Source organism: Botryllus schlosseri, chromosome 6, assembly GCF_051294905.1.
Source record: "Botryllus schlosseri isolate E-star chromosome 6, Bs_hap1, whole genome shotgun sequence".
Taxonomy (NCBI): Eukaryota; Metazoa; Chordata; class Ascidiacea; order Stolidobranchia; family Styelidae; genus Botryllus; species Botryllus schlosseri.
This window is the reverse complement of record NC_137241.1, coordinates 26,611,731-26,632,583: the sequence shown is the minus strand read 5'-3', so window position 1 is coordinate 26,632,583 and position 20,853 is coordinate 26,611,731. Positions and strand designations below refer to the sequence as shown.

The 20,853-nt window shown below is 41.0% G+C and overlaps 4 protein-coding genes and 1 long non-coding RNA gene across 6 annotated transcripts in view; 1 reads left to right on the top strand and 4 right to left on the bottom strand.

Annotated features, from left to right (window-relative positions):
* LOC145440486 (uncharacterized) overlaps window positions 1-20,853 on the bottom strand; it is a 243,284-nt gene that overhangs the window by 142,133 nt on the left and 80,298 nt on the right. The window lies entirely within an intron of this gene.
* Window positions 734-2,790, bottom strand: LOC145440505 (hematopoietic prostaglandin D synthase-like). Its single transcript, XM_080318129.1, has 4 exons — window positions 2,500-2,790; window positions 2,230-2,432; window positions 1,629-1,736; window positions 734-1,001 (listed from the first exon to the last, which is right to left on the bottom strand). Exons 1-4 carry the CDS (start codon window positions 2,630-2,632, stop codon window positions 834-836), a joined length of 612 nt encoding a protein of 203 aa, XP_080174255.1. The 5' UTR covers window positions 2,633-2,790; the 3' UTR covers window positions 734-833.
* On the bottom strand, window positions 9,144-13,264 carry LOC145440504 (hematopoietic prostaglandin D synthase-like). 2 transcript variants are annotated; one of them, XM_080318127.1, is made up of 4 exons: window positions 11,769-13,264; window positions 11,503-11,705; window positions 9,988-10,098; window positions 9,144-9,377 (listed from the first exon to the last, which is right to left on the bottom strand). In XM_080318127.1, exons 1-4 carry the CDS (start codon window positions 11,899-11,901, stop codon window positions 9,210-9,212), a joined length of 615 nt encoding a protein of 204 aa, XP_080174253.1. In that variant the 5' UTR covers window positions 11,902-13,264; the 3' UTR covers window positions 9,144-9,209. The 2 variants fall into 2 exon arrangements, with proteins under 2 accessions (XP_080174253.1, XP_080174254.1); XM_080318128.1 differs by having other exon boundaries at window positions 9,144-9,326.
* LOC145440175 (hematopoietic prostaglandin D synthase-like) lies at window positions 13,260-16,091 on the bottom strand. Its single transcript, XM_080317752.1, has 4 exons — window positions 15,959-16,091; window positions 15,691-15,893; window positions 13,502-13,612; window positions 13,260-13,424 (listed from the first exon to the last, which is right to left on the bottom strand). Exons 1-4 carry the CDS (start codon window positions 16,089-16,091, stop codon window positions 13,260-13,262), a joined length of 612 nt encoding a protein of 203 aa, XP_080173878.1.
* LOC145440276 (uncharacterized) lies at window positions 19,726-20,777 on the top strand. The gene is made up of 2 exons (XR_013915500.1): window positions 19,726-20,151; window positions 20,220-20,777. It is a non-coding gene; the product is annotated as an uncharacterized LOC145440276 (long non-coding RNA).

Here is a 20,853-nt window from a genome sequence, read left to right as displayed (position 1 = left end):
TCTGGGAGTACACAAGTACAACACACGCGTGCCCGCTAGGAACAACTACCATACGATCAGGACGGGATACAAGAGAATAACGCATTGCTCTATTAAGTATCCCGGGACCCCCATTGTGGAACAGCATCTCGCCGGCTATCCGACAGTCGTCGAGCACATCCACATTCAAGTCGAAATATATGCAATTTCATCTATACGAATACTAGTCAGCCTTTAAGATTTCCGAACCCCGACCAAACATATCGACCTCGCCTTCCACCGCATGTCACCTCCATTTCTCGCTTGCATTTTTTATATTATTTGCTTTACTTTTCATTGAGTGTGCATGCCTTTTCTTTACATTGCCTATAGGACCAGGTTTGTGTCGGATTTGAAATACTACTTCAAGTCGTTTCAACACCTTCCTATCGCGGTTTTATGTGGTGGTTTGAACTGGATGAAAATATTAATAAACTGATACTGATACGGTTGCGTGCACATTTGATCTGGCAAGGCAACGTGACATCCCACTACTCATGCCACTAAAATGGGATTAGAGTCGATTAATTGTGGCGTCAAATCAATTACATCTTTACCGTGAGCAATGCTATCACAGGTTATCAAATCGCCTAATGAATTGCTGTTTGCTCAGCATGACCTTGGTAATCGCGCAGTCCCTCACACATCTAAGTCCCTCGATCATAGTTATAGTAATATGCATCACCAGTCCCGATTTCTGTCGAACAAAACTTACTCTACGTCGTACAAGCATCCATTTCGATCGGACAACAATCTCGCCACGACTTTCATTTTGTACCACGGCGTTTAAACACGATGTATGTCAAGAAAAAAACTTAGAATTCAGATTGCGGTCTCCTCTCTATCCAGGCTTTGATGTTGGGTATCTCTCTCAGACGCCTGTCCAGCGCGACAAGATCGGGTACGCAGTCGAAAATATCTTCCTTCAACGCCTTCAGGAAGTCAGCGAAGCTGATGAACGTTAGATCGGCCACTGTCAGCTCCTAATTTTTGAAATACAAAATTTTCACCGAATGGCAGCATTCCGCACAATTAGCATAGGGCTATTCATTGGTACCAATAACTGAACAGACCAAACCTGGGGAAATTGCGATTCGAAATCGTAATCGATTACGGAGGGCGGTTATCGTTATGTCGTTATATTCGTAAAAAAACAATCGTAATAGATGATTATTTTGCAAATCAAATCGATTGGTAAAATGTCGAAAAGACCATTACTCAACTTGCGACTAATAAATTGATGGACACTGGACAGTACAGATATGTCGGATTTGCGAACCATTACTAATTATACACCACACGTATTTGTTGCGCTCATTGCTCAACAATTCCGTCGTAACGGAGTAATAACCCCCATCCAGTTGGTCGCGTGTAGGTAGATATTCGATATTCGCTGTGCTACGTGCGCGATATAGGATACGGCATTTGCATCATAACGAAGATACACAATTACACATATACCATTAACATAATGTATACAACCTACAATAATATTAGGCGTTGGTCGAAATTCAAAGCCACTCTCCCATTTTAACAATGCAAACTGATAGGAACTCGTACCTGCTTAACTGTAGCAATCGACAGTAGTACATTACCACGCTAGAACATACCTCTCCTACGAGAAAACTAGCGCCATCGTTGTATTCACGGTACAGCTTCTCCAACTGTTTCAAGCCATCCGGACCAGTCTCTTCGAAAAATTGTTTCTTCAGCTCTGCCTGAAGAAATATGTGACTTGGTCGTTGTCGACACGGAACATGTCAAAGGAATTAAGGCAGATCGCTGGTGTGCTTTCACAAGTGGGAATTCTAGTGGACAGGACGGTTCGGCGCCAGGACATATTTGTATGGAGAGTTTCGGACAACATACTAGGGAAGGGCACAATGATTCGAGTACTCTAATGAATCTTATTCCGGTGTTAATTCTAATGATCCGAGTCGGGTTGCAAAAGATGAATTCTTCCCGAGTACTGAAACTACACAGTAAGAGGTGATTTATCAACGGTAATTCATACTATTTTCCACGGTGGGAAGTCTTGAAACTTCATTGGTCTTATCGCAGCAGTCGAAACATGTATAGAGTTACACACTCAACCGCAAGCGTGTCATCAATAACCAAGCCCCGCGCGCGAGTACTTCTTTTTCCATATCGTTGTGAAACGCGGGTTAAGCGGGAATTAAAGTGCGGCATTAAAATATGCCAACTATTCACCTTCTTTTCCTCGTCCTTTTCGGAAAATGGGAACTTTTTACCAATGTCTTCCATCGCTTCTCTGAACGCGTCGACCCAATATTTCTCCATCTCAGATTTTCCAGACAAGCCGTACTGATTCGCAAGATAGCGACTTATCGCCCCTGATTGACATAACTTTACGCCATCCACCTCTAACACAGGCATTTGACCCAAAGGCATACCTGTTACATGTTTGTTCGGACGACGACTTCAATATCAAGTCACGAGATTAGCATGAGATCGACTTACTTGATTTTATGGTGGGCCACTCCTCTCGCGAAATCCTTATATCCTCGAACTCGACGCCGGCAGCAACAAAAATCAGTCTGATAACTTCGGCTCTTCCACGGCCATTGAAGTAATGCAATTTGTACTGCACCATGATCTCACTGGGATTAAAGGACGAAAGAGAGCAAGATTATCAAATTAAGTCCTTCTCTGTACCTAGGACAACGGCGAACGCAGCAGCTCTTCCAAACGTATATATGTAGCCACGGACGATTCAACTACAAGTGTGCTGCGTTCAACAGCACTTCCAGAATACAGTATGTTCTTCGTTTTTACGCTAATTGATGATCAGTTGATCATGATTACACAAGTCAATCTGGTCCACGTCGTAGATCTTACGCCAAATATGGCACACCCGAAACAGTAATCTGGTACAGCACGTTACGAAACTACGTGATTTTTATTGTACGTACCGAGCATTTAGCTTTGGGTTTGGAATTGAATGTCAACATTCCACATCACAATGTAGTGCGCCGCCATATTATATGCTATTGTCTAAATACCATCGATATAATAATACTCCGTGGTACTAAGTTTAAAAAAAACTGCCCCGTTTTCACATTAGCAGTATCGAATATAGCATAGCGATACACATCGCAGTTGCAGACTACATTTCCCTTATTGCTCTCCACTCGATCTGAACTCAAATGACACCTTAGTCGGAAAAAAACGTTCGCTGATATTCAACTCCGCGCATACATAGTACGAATATATAAACAGAGTCAGCAAATTTCAGTGCTCGTTCACTGCCTGTACCATTGCGCTATTAACTTAATTACTGCGATATACACTTGGCACACGCCGAGACCGTAATTCGTAAGTCGGGTACAATGCGTTGTACAACGAATGCTCGCATAGTCGTCAATCATCCACGTGTGGCGTTCAGGCACGGCATACCGATTGCCAACGGCCATTGAAGAGTCCGCGAACTCAGAATATGTCGCCTATGACGGTGGTGCGTCCTTATACGTTATTGTCGCCTATTACCATACCACTCACTGTTACATATTAGGTGCGGGATTAGAAAATGAACTGCGTTCAAGTCACAAGAAATTTTCGCCGACAGTCTGACTGCATTTGGTAGCGTATAGCATAGGGAAGGTGCGTGAACGTGAGGTTCACGTTCGCTTTCTGTGTGTGAACCTCATAAATTTAGAGTTTAACGTTCACAAACGAACCTTAGTAAGTTCTGCAATGTGAACTTTTTCATATATTACAATTTTCACTTCATTATAAGTTCTTTAGTTGAAATTTGTTGCATTTCAACGGCGGGCCACTATATGCATAGCGCTGGCACCATTAAAAACACTAAACAAGCATGCACCATGACAATCTCAAAAACTTTACTTGCTTTGTTACAAATACTTAGAGACTCTCTGCTGTGAGCTTGACCCGCAATCACACAACATCAGGAGCAATATGCACTGCATGTAGGTAGTTAGCGAATGATGCTTATTCAACCAATAAATGAAATTGATATCGTTGTCTGATGTGAAAAATCCAGCTGGCGTGCGTGGTCACTGGTCAATCTTGATTTCATATGTTTATTGTATCATAAAAACCAAATCCGTGCGATTGGAATGTTGACTACTGCTACAGATGTATAACTTGTTAACGGGGTAATATCGGTAGCAAGCATAGAAACTAGGGATGGTGTGAACCTCTGAAAGGTTCAGGTTCGTGTGAACGCGAACCTTTTTGAAAGGTTCTGTGTGAACGCGAACGTGAACCTCATGACGTCAAGTGACGTCATATTGCTAATTCCGACCCTACATTTCAGTGAAGGGATATATATTAATGTACAAGATACCAAGCGCCGAGTCGGGCCACATACTGTCACATACTGACTTTTTAAACGTCGCCAAATGTATCAACTGCGAAGCAATCAAATGATATAATTATCCCATAAAATCTTCCGTCACTTTGTCAACAATTCGACGAGGACTTGCATGGGAATATAATCATACGCCTTAACCGTCTAGGCCAAACCGGACAATGTATTCGGCGTTTGAGTGTTCCCACTTTGATATTAAGCAGAGTGTAAACGGGTTTTACCCCATTAACAAGTTATACAGCAGTGGCCAGCACTTCAATCGCACGTATTTGGTTTTAATGATACAATAAACATATGAAATCGAGATGAACCACGTACTCTTGCTAGATTTATTACATCTGACACCGATATCAATTTCATTAATTGGTTGAATAAGCATCAATCGCTTTTCGGTCTTGATATTTTGTGATTGCGGGTCAAGCTCATAGCAGAGAGTCACTAAATATTGTAACAAAGCAGGTTAAAAATTTGAAATTGTCAGGGTGCGTGCTCGTTTAGTGTCGATTTTTTATGCTACCAGCGCCATGCCTATAGTGGCCCGCAGTTATAATGCAATAAATTTCAACCAAAGATGTTATAATGAAGTGAAAATTGTAATAAATGAAAAAGGTTCACAGTGCAGAACCTATCAAAGTTCGTTTGTGAACGTGAACCTCTAAATTTCCAAGGTTTATACACAGAGCCCGAACGTGAACCTCGCGTTCACACCATCCCTAATAGAAACCCGTTTTACACTTTTATCACCGTAGTAATCCAGAGGTGGTCAGTAACGAAGAACTTCTACTTTTTCGAAGTACTCAAGTAGTTTTCCTCTACTTCTGGTACTTACTCAAGTAGATCTGATTTTCGCTACTTCTTTATATACTTCTCTATACTTTGAGTTATAATTATTATCAGTTCTTTTGTCTGGATAGCATACATGTTGAAGTATTAAAGTAAGTGTAGTAATGCCTTTAATTTCTGGAAATAAAGCTACGCAATATGGCATTTTCACGGTCCACCTAATTTTTTATTAACGTTGACTAATCGCGCAAAGTGTTTACACCGTATCCTATACAACTTCTCCGTATTTCTCTTCGACTAAACTACGGGCCTTATAATATGGGGAATGGCGCCATACCATGACATTTTCTAACACATGCTGTTCGAGAAAACAGAGTATAAGCATCGTATTTCCATATCAATACTATCATTTTCATCCCATGATGTGGACGAATACTTATGCTATCGAAAATTGGATACCTGCTGGTATGCATCAATATGAATCAAGCTCGTCACCTATCGCATAGCTCAATTTGCACATTTTTACAATTCATGTGAACGAATTAGGATCGTTTTCATAACTACTTACTTACTTGAGTACTTTTAAAGTCAGTCAATTCTACTTCTACTTCAAGTAGTTTTAGGTTGCTTATGAAACAAGTACTTCTGCTCGTACTTGAGTAGGTTTTTTCTTCGCTACTTCTACTTCTACTTGAGTAGATTTCTTGACTACTTTGACCATCTCTGAGTAATACTCAGTCTCAGACGCCGAATACATTGCCCGGTCTGGCCTAGACGGTTAAGGCGTAAGCTTATATTTCCTTGCAAGTCATCATTGTTGGCAAAGCGACGGAAGATATTGATTTTATGGGGCTATTTTATCACTTGGTTGTCTCAGTTGATACATTTGGCGACCTTTAAAACGTCAATATGTACTTCAGCATTGTGACATTATGTGGCCCGAGTCGTCGCTAGTTATCGTATACATTAATATAGGCTATCCCTTCACTGAAATGTAGGGTTGGATTTAGCAATATGACGTCACGTGACAACACGAGGTTCACACGAACCTGATCCTTTCATAGGTTCATACCATCTCTACAGCAGTTATCACAGTCCGGGCGCATAGATCTGGATTAGTCAGTAATGACCGCGTTACTTCGCGTATAGCATACGCGATTTTCTATATCGCAATGCCCTGTACTCGTTTCCACTTGAACAAATGACCATCACCTCTACATCCTTGATATATAATAACCTCGTGCTACTGACAAAATATGTAGTGATGGTAATTTCGCATAGCCTATATCACTGTTTCCAAAACATTTTTGAGCTGCCGCCTCGTGGACAGAGAACGAAGTGCCAGCGCCCCCCGAGACCCCATGACCACGTCAAAATGATAAAACGAAAGTTTTCTGCATATATAACAGTTGATAATGAAACGGATAATGCTGGTGTATTATTACCCTCATCCTCGTCTTATTAGGTTTGAGTTTTGATATGAACATTCTCATTCTGAAATCTCCCGTACTGTCAAGTCGATTTCTGATGTGAGTCAGAAACTTTGTCACGGCGTTGAAAACACGTTCTATCAAACATGAGCGGGGATGGAAACGGCGAAAAATTCAACTCGACTCCAGTGAAAGAATTCAAACTTGATTTATTGTGTATCCAGAACGATTGATTGGAGATATTGAACTTTAGTTTGAACTCAAAATTGTTCTATATAACTATAGCTCCTTAATCATTTCATGCTCGGAAACTTTAGAGAATGGATTGATTATCCGGTAAAGAATTTCTAATTGGAATATATATCCTGGAATCAAATCACCATATTCTTGTGCACTTTTCCGAGATGATTGATTTATGCTTCTCCATTTTAATTGGGTATGCGAGCTGGACTGGTAACTCGGACAAGCTTGAGAATTGCAACAGTGCACGTCTCGCAAACTTTCGGTGATATATCACTGGCTTATCACTGGATGCGAACAGTGCCATTTTCACCTATTGCCCAGGTTTCATCATTACTGAGAACGCATATATTCTACCAGTCAATTTTGTAGAATATGCCCGCCAATCAAGTAGAAGCGATATCGTCTCTCGCAGCTAGAATGCCGTGTCGGAGACTGGGTCGCAGTACTGTCGAAAATCCACAACCGAGCGAGATAGTGTAATGGTTATGCGTCCGGCTCTTGATTGGTAGGTCGTGGGAATCGATCCCGGCCGGGTCATACCAAAGACTCGAAAATTGGTATCCGCAGCACTCCTGCTATAGGCGCTCAGCAATCACGGATAGCATGGAGGAGAAAAAACGGGGCGCAGACTAGATGATCTCAGGGCCGTATCGCACCTCTGGCGCCAAAGCAACTCGATGGTGCAGGCGAAAATAATATCATCTCTCTCTCTCTCTCTCTCTCTCGTTTGAAACAGAGATTAATATCCCGTCATACAGTTCATCTTAAAAATCCATCACAGCTCGAAGTGAGCAATATAACTGATCAAATATTTCATAATAGTTCTCACAGCACACAATGAACCACGCTTTCTAGGAATTCAGTCGACTGCTAAATTGATGGACATGATCAACATTGTCAAGTAACAATGGGACTTCCAGATATAACTGATTAGATAGACGACGACCCTGAATTGACCTGACTGAATCGATATTTGCATTTTTCATGCGTCCATCAATCGTTTCAACATTACGCAGCAGTTGCCTTCTAGACTTACACCACCCCCATTTGCTCTCAATGGCCCCCCTACCGTTCAATTTTATAGCCACCGCCTACCAATCACCCATTTCATGGCCATCGCCCCCCAGGGGCGCTGGCGCCCGCTTTGGGAACCACTGGGCTATATGAATACTGCACGTGTCCATACATATTCAGTACAAATTGCTTGTATTTCGATTTGAATGTGCACACTGGACAGTGGACATGCTCGACGACTGTCGGATAGTCGGTGAGATGCTGTTCCACACCACAGTTCCGGCATACTTGATAGAGCGATGCGTTTTCTTGTATCCCGTCCTGATCATATGGTATAGTCGTTTTCGGGGACGCACAGGTATTGTAGTTGTGCGCTTTTGATTCCGAGGTGAAGTAGTCGTTGGAATTTGTGAGATTGTGACCGCAATGGAAGTGATACATAAACTTGGCATTTCTAGCTTCCCCGTGTCTTTTATCAAGTTAGGAACACCATCTGCGTTTAGAACACCAAATCTTTTGAGCAGCGATTTATCAGTTGCACGATGCACAATTGCACACACATGTTTTAGTTCGGGCCATCTGGACCTGATCTCAGCTGTGATCATGAAACTCCGGAACGTAATACACATCGAATTATTTTGTGAAATTCCATGCGCTATACGGCTACTACAATGCTTCCGATACATTTTTACACAACCTCCTTAGCAATTCATCCTGGTACCAAACAAATAATCGCCAGATTATATCTTCATCTTCCAAATGCGAACAAGACAGACAATGCGATGTAATCAGCAGATAGGGAGATGCCGAAACGACTAGTTGCGGTCACAGGAGTACGCCCGAAACCCGGATTAGGGTGTACTTCCCCAATGCTCTGATATCAGATCAATCTTTCGTAAATTCTAAAAGATCCTACCTATAATTGTGGCTCACCAAATGTTTGCTAGCTGCTACATTATACCGCGACAGCTCTTACGATGAAATGATGCATTTGTATTCCCGCATGGTGTCTATAACGGATAATTGTGACTAACTGCATGACAAGTACAACATTTTATTCAAATAATAAAATTTGTTTTCTTCTCGTGCCACACGTGAATTCACAGTAGTAAATCACATTTTCAAGATGTGTGTGGAATTCGAGTCTTCAAGGTCCCGTCAAATTAGGCCTACTTGGAAATACATTGAATACCTTTATGCTGCGCCAACAAAAACTTGATACTTGGACCGCGAGTACATTCTGAGAGACCCCTGCTCTACGTCATGCGCGCAGCTCTATGGCCACAATTTCGGCTGAGACATTCTGTTATACAAGTTTTATTTTGCACAGACGTTTCAACACGATATGTAGGCCAGTAGAAAAAAAACTAGAATTCAGATTGTGGTCTCCTCTCTATCCAGGCTTTGATTGTGGGTATCTCTCTAAGACGCTTGTCCAACGAAACAAGATCGGGTACACAGTCGAAAATATCTTCTTTTAACGCCTTCAGGAAGTCAACGAAGCTGATTAACGTTAGATCGGCCACGGTCAGTTGCTAATTTTCAAAATACGAAATTTGTACCGTATTGTCAATTATGCGACTTTTAGCTTACGACTATTCATTCGTGCACAGCACTGCACATCACCATACAAGTGTACAGTAGGGCTGTTGAAAACAACTTTTTTTTCGTATTCCAGCCATTCACTGATTAAATTGTCAGGTTACCCAAAGAAACGCTGTACATCACATTTGGTTCAATTCTATCAAGTATGACCCGCAGCAGAGCCAATTAAAATTAGAAAAAAATTCAAAATTTTTCTGTCAACCACATGAAATTGTTAAGCTGTTTTCAAAGACGATGCAAAACAAATGACTCAATCCCACCTAGTAGAAACGGAGTCATCAGAGTTTTTCGTTGATAATTCTCGGATTATCCTTGATAAGTGGATAATCCGAGAATAATCAACGTAAAACTCGAATAACTCCACTTCAATTTCAACTTCAACCAACTTCAACTGTATATTGAACTTCTGGACATCCAAGAAGCTGTTCAAATAGAGGTAGTATATGAAAAACAAATCCCCTCTCACAGTAACAATGTAAGTTGATAGCAATTCGTACCTCGTTATATTCATCATTACTACGTTACCGCGTTAGACCGTACCTCTCCCACAAAATAACGGTGAGAGCCATCGTTGTATTCGCCATATAGCTTCTCCAACTGTTTCAGGCCATCTGGACCTGTCTCGTCGAAGAATTGCTTCGCCATCTCTGCCTGAAAATATTTGATTTGGTGTCGATTTGGGGCACGTCAATGGAAGGCATGTCACTTGTGCCTTAAGAGCTGGGAACTGGGATTCGGCGCCAGGGCATTGACATCGAGGCTCTTTGGAAACGTATGAATAGAGCTCGACATAATGATTCGACATTCGAATCTGAATCGCATATTAATTCTTATGATTCGATTCGAATATAGTCAATGATTTACCGATACTTGGATCATACGCGATAGAGATCAACGATACTATTTACCAGGGTTGTAATGACTCGAGTCATGACTCACGATTTTCTGATGACTCCTCGACTTGACTCGAGTCATTTTCTCGAAATACGGAAATGACTCGACTCGAGTCAATCTGTCTATTGACTCGACTTGGACTCGAGTCATTGCGCATGACTCGAACCAAGTCATATGACTCGAGACTCAGTCGGCCAACACCAATATTTCATTGTAATTTCGAAGAATAGTAACATAACCACACTATTGGCATTTCGCCCATTGGTACTACCACTTGAAAATTTGACCAGTAACTGCAAAAAGTAAGGAAATAGTATGCGAACCAATTGATATCACCAAACTGAGTTATAACAGTGGGTGTAACAAGACTTTAACTGGAAACTGAGCAATCAACACAATGACTTGGACTCGGACTCGAGCCATATTACCATGACTTGGACTCGAACCTCTGCTCGATGACTTGGACTCGGACTTGACTCGGTGACGAATTGAAAATGACTCACTTGACTTGAGTCGAGTCAAAACTATAAAAGTGAGATTGACTTGTGACTGGGAGTCTTGTGACTTGGTTACAACCCTGCTATTTACCATCGTGGAAGCCTTGATACCTTGATTGATCTCATGATCATATCGCAACATACAAAACGTGCATTCCAAAGCTAACTCACGTTGGCGGAAACGACATGTCTTTGAGGTCGTGATCGACCCACAGCATTGTCACAATGAGCAAAGAAATATATAAGGTCGAAAAGTACCAAATTATCTACCATATGATATATTACTGGAATATATTCTTGTAACAAACTTTTCCTGAGATTACCACACCAGTCATGCTGTTATGACGTCATTACGAGTGATACTCGAAGCCTAATGTTCTATTCAGAATCGAATCGCTTGAGTACTCAATTTTGCCCAGCCGTACATACCATCGCGATATTCGGCTGAGTTGTCACGGTAGCCGTGTTTCAGACCATATGCATGGTCTCGAAATGCCGCCGTCTTATGCACTAACGCTGGAATGACGGCGGCGAATGTCCATTGTCCGTGGCTCGATTGCATTCAGGCGTGCCTTCCACGCTCCGCCGATGTGCGAGTACTTTAACCGTTAGTTAGAGCCACGCAGAAATTTGAGTATGATAATAAAATGTATCAATTACTGACCTGCTTTTCCTCGTCCTCTTCGTAAAACGGGTACTTTTTAGCGATGTCTTCCATCGTTTCTTTGAACGCGTCGACCCAGTATTTCTCCATGTCAGATTTTCCAGCCAAGCCGTACTGATTCGCAAGATAACGGCTAATTGCTCCCGATTGACATAACATTACGCCGTCCACCTCTAACACAGGCATTTGACCCAGGGGCATATCTGTTCGATGTTCGGACGACGACTTCAATATCAAGTCATAAAATGAACGCGACATCAGCTTACTTGGCTTCATGGATGGCCATTCCTCGCGCGAAATTCTTATATCTTCGAACTCGACGTCGGCAGTAACAAAAATTAGTCTAATAACCTCTGCTCGTCCACGGCCATCGAAGTAATACAATTTGTATTGCACCATGATGTTCCTGGGATTCAAGAACGTAACAGGCCGAGACGATGGACGACCGCAAACGCAGTAGCTATTCGTACGTAGAAATGTGCCGCTTTCAACAATACTCCAAGACTACATGTTGTTCGTCGTTTTTCTGTTCTTCGTTTCTACGCTTATTGCTGATCATGATTACACATAATCAATCTTGTCCACCTCGTAGCTCTTACTTTGAATATGGCAAGTCAAGACAGGAATCTGATACAGCACGTTACAAAACTACGTTTTCGTACGTATATATACCGTGCATTTAGCTTCGGAAAACAGTACTTTTTGTAGTAATATTTGACGACTTGATCGGCATAAATCGCAATTCTATCACGGTGACTTACTTCGAAAGCTTACGATATTCTCTCATTATTACGTGAACCCTGGGTTTATAACACGCTACCCATCGTTCTAAAACCAGAGATGCCACTCCTGGTTTTTTCCACCCAGATCTGGGTTTTTCGAGCATGACCTCCGACCTGGGTCTCTGGGTTTTTGTGCTTGAAATCTGGGCTTTTTTCAACATCATGTTTGTCAGGTCAATTTTACGGCGCAAAATTGATTATTAGATTAGTAAGATCTTCTAATGTCGACGGATTCCACTGTGATTGAAACGGCAGAGTCCAAAGAGACCCATTTACTATTAAAATGAGAGGTCTTGGCGTTATGCGATAGAGCATTCATTGAATACTGACCTCTAGGTCGCAGAAAGTCATGTTCACAGGGCAACTCTGATTTATAGGACTTGAATACCGGTAGCGCTGCAACAAATTCGTTGTGTGTCGGTAAATAGTATGTAACTGCTGTAAAGTATGCAATTTATGCACATGGAAAGACCAATTGTTGATCTAACTAATTTACCATGTTGACATCAGAGTATATTCACTTTCAACAGGGACACTCGAAGAAAGACATTTTGGGCAACCGGCAATATATCTGTATCGAGTGAATGTGTAGATTAAGTATTCGCCAGCTTCAGCAAAACAAGTCGTAAGCGAAAATTGGTACAGGAGCTCGATCCATAATATTTTGTCAGCTACCTTATTGCTTCAGGCACGACAAGCCGACAGTTACACCCCCTTCCAGTCACTTTATCTTGCTTACTACTATACTTACTGTCTAAGGTAAGATATTGGTACGAAATTACGATGCAGCGTGCCTTGTCGGTACGATGCTATATTTATTTTATACGTTTGGTGCGGAAAAATTACGATTGATCGAGAAGTGACACACAGATACTAGATTCTCGCGTCCAACGCTGCGATGAACAGGCAAGAAACGGGATGCATACCAACTCTTTTTTATGATAAACATAGTACAAAATTTCGAGAGTTCATGAACTAGAAGGCAGTTTCCGGACGTTTTGATATCCATGCCTTTATGTTTGGAACTTCTCTGATGCGCTTGTACAACGCAGCGAGTTTGGGAACACCAGTAAGAATGTCCTCTTTCATTGGTACGAGAAAGTCAAAGAAGGTCACGAATACCAGGTCCGCTGCGCTGAGCTGTAAATTTTTATAATTGAGTCTCTATTATGTGCGAACGGTCTCGCAAACATAAGTGATGTGGCAAATCAACTGACCTTGCCTACAAGAAAGGATTCTTCGCCGTTATTATTCTCGAGGTAAAACTTTTCCATTTTTAGTAATGCTTCAGGCGTGGTTACGTTCAGGAACACCTTCAATAATTCTTTCTGAAAATACATATAAATGATTACATATGTAGGCTTTTGGAGTTTTGATTGGACCGGAAATTTTCACCAAGTAAACCTAATTTAAGAATATCAAGATATTTGGGATGTTTACAGATTTATATCTATATTTTGGAAACAGATCACTCAAGCTTCGTGAAAACTTTGGGAAATATTGATAATAATATACGCAATGCATAACAAAGACCTGAATTTGTGACAATTTTCATTATGGAATCAGGGCACTAATGAGTGTTGCATGGGACAACTCGAATCAGACTACGAATCCAGTCTCATATTTGAACGACTCGAGCAACGACCAAATATGACTAGGACTGATCTCAGTTGAATCGTGAATAGACTTCGCATGGCGTATGTTTGCATATGCGGTTGTTTCGGCATGTATTTGTGTCTTATCTAAAAGATTGACATTCGTTTTACTCTCACTCGATCTGGTGATGCGTTTGAAATGATTGAAATTTACAGCATGGCCCTTCCGCGAAACATGTTTTGGTGTATGGGTATTACTACTCTAATAGTTACACTCTACATGAATTGCTTTTGTCTTGTTAGATATTCATGTTGTTTCAACTATATAGGTCATCTCATTTTACACCAGGCCTATATTCTTTATTTTTGCTTCCGTATTTACCGACTTGTAGCACGGCCCACTTGTAGGCTTTTATAAGACACTGCTTACGCCTAGGGGGGTGGGGGATGAAAACTACGGCCCGCGGGCGCCCCGAAACACCGTTTTTGCGGCCCGCGAAAGCCTCAAGAAAATATAATGTGTACTAAAATATCATTTATGCAGCGACTTGGCAATACCTTTTTCTAATATATTTCCTCGTGACAATGATAAGTTATAGGTTTACTATGAAGTTTATTTTATTGCTGGCGTAGTAGCCTGATCTCAATGCCAACGCATTTTCATAGGTTTCAGTTGGTAAATATAACAGAAATTCAAAACGGAAATAACATAATTCAGATCATGAGTGCGATCTAAAATTGGTAACTCCAGCAATTTTATTACTTTTGTTACTGTGTTTGCGACACCTATTCGCGCTTGTGTTAGGTATAGATATCTTCTTGATATATGTAGAAGCATTTTATACCTATAATAATTATATATTGTAGAAGCGTATATTTAATGTAGCACGGTTGTGATGCTGTCCGCATCGCCTGTCCTGGAGGTGAACCAAAAGTAGAATCAGATGAACAGATCGTTCCTCGCAGATTTAAATTTACATCCTATTCTAAGAATTCACACAGCCCCCTTTTATCCCAAATTTCACCAAATTGCTTATTGAGGACGACCAGCTTAAAAATCGTGTCTATTTTTCCGACGCGTGTACAATTGTACATTCTTAATTGATTAGATTTAAATAGATACATATATATCATACCCATAATTCCTCGGTCCTTATATATTACATAAAAATATTGCGCTTTAACTAATAATCCAAATTTAATATATAGTGCGGCCCGCGAATGAATTCAGATGTTGAATGCAGCCCGCAAACTGAAAAGTTTTACGACCCTTGGCTTACGCCTATCACCTATGGCGAGAAGGAGCCTAGATAAACCTCCAACCGAAGCCCATACGATATGACGATATGAATATCGTATAGGCCCCACTCCAACACTCCGGTACGAATTCTGGAGTCGACCTCGGTCGGACACGAACCCGCAACTTTTTGGTGTTGTAGCTGTGGAGTGTGGATCATACCACTATGCGCTATTTCGCCATCTCGATAGAAATTAATTGTAAACCTTGGGCTCATGGCCCTAACACACACGGGAGAACTCGGTGGAAATTTAGTGCTTGGATAGATCAGCCGCCGAGAAATCAATATATCCAGTCAAATTGATATCGACACTTAGGCGTAATACATTGAACTGGCGTACATAACAAATTACAGGTGAAAACCGTGCCAAGCACACCATTAAACCGTATCAATCTAGTCTATGCTTGATCAAGCCTGCGTTCAGAACCACCTTCCACATTAGGCACAGACGACATTCTGGCTACAAATCGAATTTTTGATCAGATAATTTGTGGGACTTTGATGTTTATTTACCTTTTTCTCTTCGTCTTTTTCCGTAAAAGGAAATTTTTTGCTCATATCGTCAAGCATATCAATAAACATATCGCACCAATATTTGTCCATATCAGAATCTCCCACCAAACCAAACTTGTTGGTCAAGAGACGACATATCGCTTGCGATTGGCACAGTTTCATGCCGTCCATTTCCAACACCGGCATTTGACCCAAAGGCATGCCTATAGGAAACAAGTGCAATCATTTTCCAAACCAAACAACGATGATGCTGTCGGGTTGAACTTACTGGCTTTGTGCTTTGGCCAATCTTCTCCGCTAATTCGGATATCTTCGTATTCGACCCCAGCAACAGCGAAAATAAGTCTGATGACTTCAGCACGACCGCGGCCATTGAAATAATACAGCTTGTATTGCACCATTGTAACTGCGTAACAGGGCTTGAATAAAAAGTTTAGATATAACTACGTAATTTCTGATATAACGAACAGAGTAGATGTGTTTTTTATACAGCGTATTGTTATAATCATCGTTCGTTAGTACATATTGCATTGTATTGTATATAAATATATTATATATTGTATCGCCGAATTCGTTTGGTATACCGATCGTATTTTGATTGATTGGACATTGCCGCAAGGCTTACATCGCACTGCTTTGCTTCATGTTTCAGGCATCGATCATTACAACGCACGAAACGTTTACTCTTTACCAACGCTGTATGACTCGCTTCACACTATCCTTCGTTTCCATATGTTGAAAGTAGGTACATGCAGATGTGTTCGGTAACGAAACACTTCTACGTTTTTGCGGTACTCAAGCACAGGTTTTACCTCCACTCGTAGTTGATCACTGAACAGTGTTTTAGGCGAAACTATATACCTATTTTTACAATTCTGATTTTGAGAATCAGGAAATAGCTGGATTAGTTTGCATGATTTTATGAATGAAATAGCCATCAGAACCACGGACAATATCTCATGTATCGTGGCAACGGAATATATTTTCGAACATTGCATCTATTTGCAGAGTCATTATAGTCGCGTCGATGCATTTTGCCCGCCTCCGAATGAAGACTATAGGAGTATGCGACCTCTCGACCAGACAAAATCTACTATTTTTACCACCTCTAGATACTGGTTATCTTCATATGACTCATCGTTCCCAACGGGTTAACAATAGCAGTTCAATCCTACCCAAAAACCATCCCGCACGATGCGTCCTATGCTTAAAAAATTCATTCAAACCATCCGTATGCTAGTAGAGATCAATCTACCTTGTTTCATCATTCATGCACTCGAAACGGATGCAAACGAGTCACACGTCACAAACTAACAGACAATTGACAACATCCCGCATTACGAAGTATACACTTCTAGTGATACCTTTTTGCGAACGCCATGCCGAGAAGCGCCGCAACGTTACCGGCACCAGTCGTGCGAGCTAATACAAGGTTTCTACAGTCGGGGAACCAATTTATGCTTTCCGCGGCGAGCGATGACTAAGCACAATTTTTCAGCAGTCGGTCTCGGCGACGATGCAATACTTTCACGAATCTATAATGATGATTCAGTTGTTCGTGTCATGATTTTATCATTTCAGAACATTACAAGTATAGATGGAGAAGTGTCAAAACGACTTTCCGAAGCTTAATCAAATATATATCACGGCGTACCATATTCTGTATTTTGAAATTCGTATCAACAGTATAGCCATAGCTGAATAAGATATAGGCCCTAGTAGTCTGAATTCTCAATGCCGCCGGCAACTAGCTATTGCGAAATTGATTGAATGATTATGTTCTCCATATCCGATTATAATTCGCAGCTATATAATTGCAAAGAGAAATGTCGGGTAATTATTTCATATAAATTCGAACAATTCCAAATCGGCTCGAATCCTTCCTGCCATATCATTGTATCGCAATGTTAGGGTGTTATCAACTAATGAAATCATTACTAAACGAAATGAATGTAAGAAACAAATTATGCCAGGGTTTGATCAATAGACTATCACCTGGTCGTTACGACAGAAAGCTCTAATTTACATCCTACTATAAATCGCAGCTGATTTTGTCAATCGAAATATCGCAAGATCATTCGGAATGTTCTAGCTAGAATATACAAATGAGGAGCCACAATCACAGTATCAGCATGATTCAGCAAAATGTAGCTCTGTCAAGCCGTGTGCAGTAAGTTTGCGTTTAATGCGCGATTGCGACATACTCATACTCGTGTAATCGACAGAGATGACCAGTAACGAAGTACTTCTACTTGTCCGGAGTACTTGAGCAGATTTTGCCTACTTGCCCTACTTAGTAAGGGGTTAAGTTTTAAAAACTATATTTCCTTTTCTACTTGCTGTTTTTTTTTAGGCAAAACCACTTACTTTCTGCACTTTGATTTTTCACAGTAGACAGTAATAGTTTTGGTATATCCTTCCATTAGTATTTGGAGTGAAATTATCATGATAACCGGCCTAAGGGGCCCGTGGCTGTATTAATAATTAAATCTACTGATCATTTTTCATTTGTCGTTAGCCCGTAATTTCGTGCCCACCTTAACCACTAAAAGTATGCAATCCACCGACCAAATTTGCTATTTGAAACTACTTACGTGAGTACTCCTCCTACATCGTCATTCTTTATTTCTACTTGAAGTAGTTTTGACATGTCTTAGAAATTGCTATTTCTATTTGTAATTGAGTCGGGATTTCAGGCGTTCCTCTTACTTATATATTCGAGTAGCGATTCCGACTACTTTGACCACTGCTAATAATCGGTTATGTCTGGACGGTTTTAATGTCCACGTTATTACACAAAACAAACACATGTGAGATTTATCGTCTGACACTGTCCCTGAGCTATCATTTCAAGTCAAAATCCAAGGAATGTTCACAGCTATGGGCAAGTCACCGTATAGCGTCGAATCCGACGAGTAGGCCTAGATGGGATCAACAAAACGCTGAGTCTTCACACGGTCTGATCATTCATATGAGGCTGTCGCTGGAGTATTATTTTAGTTTCTGAATTCATTCCAGTATAGCTGGTAGCTATAGCAGGTAGTTCAATGCGTGCAGCGTGCAGCGATATGCCTTGAACGCTAGATGTTATACCTTTTCGAATCTTCGAAAATATAGAATTATCGCATTGTCTCTCATTCTTTTCGTGCATTGTGTACATATTTCCGGTATGTTAAAATGAACAGGAGTAGGCCAGAACACGCCGAGATTGACTTAGACTTATAACCAACTGATGTGTATCCACGGGGAGCTAATAACGTCTCTGACCCCTCCCCACGGCCAACTAACCATCTGTTTTAGTTGCTCATATGCCCCTTTCACACACACAGACCGAGTGATCCATGATCCGTGAAGTCGCAGCATTGTTAAAATAACTATTTCTCTCCAGAAAATGTTTACAATTCCCCGTGCCACGTATTTGATTTTGGCTACGCCTACATTATGAACTTACCAAGCAATTTTCTCGTATTTAATCCAGTATGGTCAAATTAAGTCGAGACGAATATAGACGTCAACTGATATAAATCTATATTCGAATTTCGAATATACATTTGACTTAAATCATACCGAACTGCAATGTAGCTATATTTTGACCAGAATAATTGAAAACAGATACACAGCATATGCCTATTATATGCGGTTTTGCGGTGTCATAATATGAAGCCCACAATATCGCAGGGCGTTTAAACGCCCAATGGCGATTGGCGATGCCCCAATGCGTGACCGCTTTGAGTATATAGTTTCACCCACGCTAAATCACAAATTACTTGCAACGCGCAACCACATCCTGAAGTCTACTGATAGATAATCATCAGTTCCAGTGCGCCGTGATAAATCCGCAAATGCACAGGATTACCTTTCCATGACTCTAGTGAAAGGCAGTTATGTAAAGGTTAGCGTGAGAAATGCGAGTAATGCCGCATATACTAATGCCAGGTGTTGCAGGCAATGAGATAGATTTCATAGTTTCAGGATAGCAGTTAGCAGTGTATCGTTGACTTGGTCATTGATATTTCTTCACGACCCAGTCCTGTCCACCATGTATGCTGTAATGTACTCTATAAGCTCATCTTCCAATTCATGCGGTTATTCAACCTGAATCTTTCCAGATCGATTGTTATTATGTTATTTGCGTTCATTGTTACATCAACATGTTTAGTCCAAACGTGAACGTCTTCTCGTGGACAAACAATAGCGTTCTAGGTCTGACTAAGCTCATGTTCGCTTATGCAGAAAATTATGAATACCAAGAACAACTACTACATATGCCGACTTCATCTTGTGACGGCATGTGTCAGTTGAATCCAAATCCCTACTGCGAGAATTGCAAAATGCCAAGTGCCTCTGATGGTATATCTATGATTCACTGCAAAGCGGTGAGTACGATATGCCGCTACATCGGAACAAGGCTAGGTCATGGGCTCACGCCAGCTAATCTACATTGGTGTGACTACCTTGATGGTGAGTAAAGATCTGCTTTCCAGCTATATAGGTTCCACGATAAGCACGTGAAAACAATTTTTTTTCAGGAGTCATTGATAACGTTAGAACGTCCTGGAAAGTGGGCCTGGCCGTCGAAGGATACCAAAATTTATCAGAGCACACCTTACTTCTCGAGCATCAGAGGATATCTCTAACAGCCATCGAAAACTGGATGCAATCACGGCAATATCTCGGCGGAGACATTCCTATTTACGCTGATTTCATTTTTTATAAATTGATTGAAAATCACCAGTTGGTATTTCCTGAAATTCTGGATAACCTTCCTCACATCCGAAAACAGATCTACAATTTCAAGCGATTGCCTGGAGTGTGTAATTACATAAGTTCGAAAATCTATTCTGATTCTATCAATCTAGAGAAGATGACACCTGTGGTTCTGGTTGGTGTGTATGGTCGACGATATTCGAACGTCTTCTATCCCATTATCTATGGGTAATTTATGGTTCGATTTACTTTGTACAATGCGTTATGCCAACCTTCCCAGCATGCCAACATTCTCGGATCAACTTTCATTACAATAACAGATGATCTTGAGCATGAGCATTGAGCAATGATCGATCATGAATATTAGCGATTGTGCCAGAGTCGCATACTCCGCGTATGTACTGTACGTACATTGTATAGTGAAGCTTAGGGGGCCTAAACGTTTTCACGGGCGGG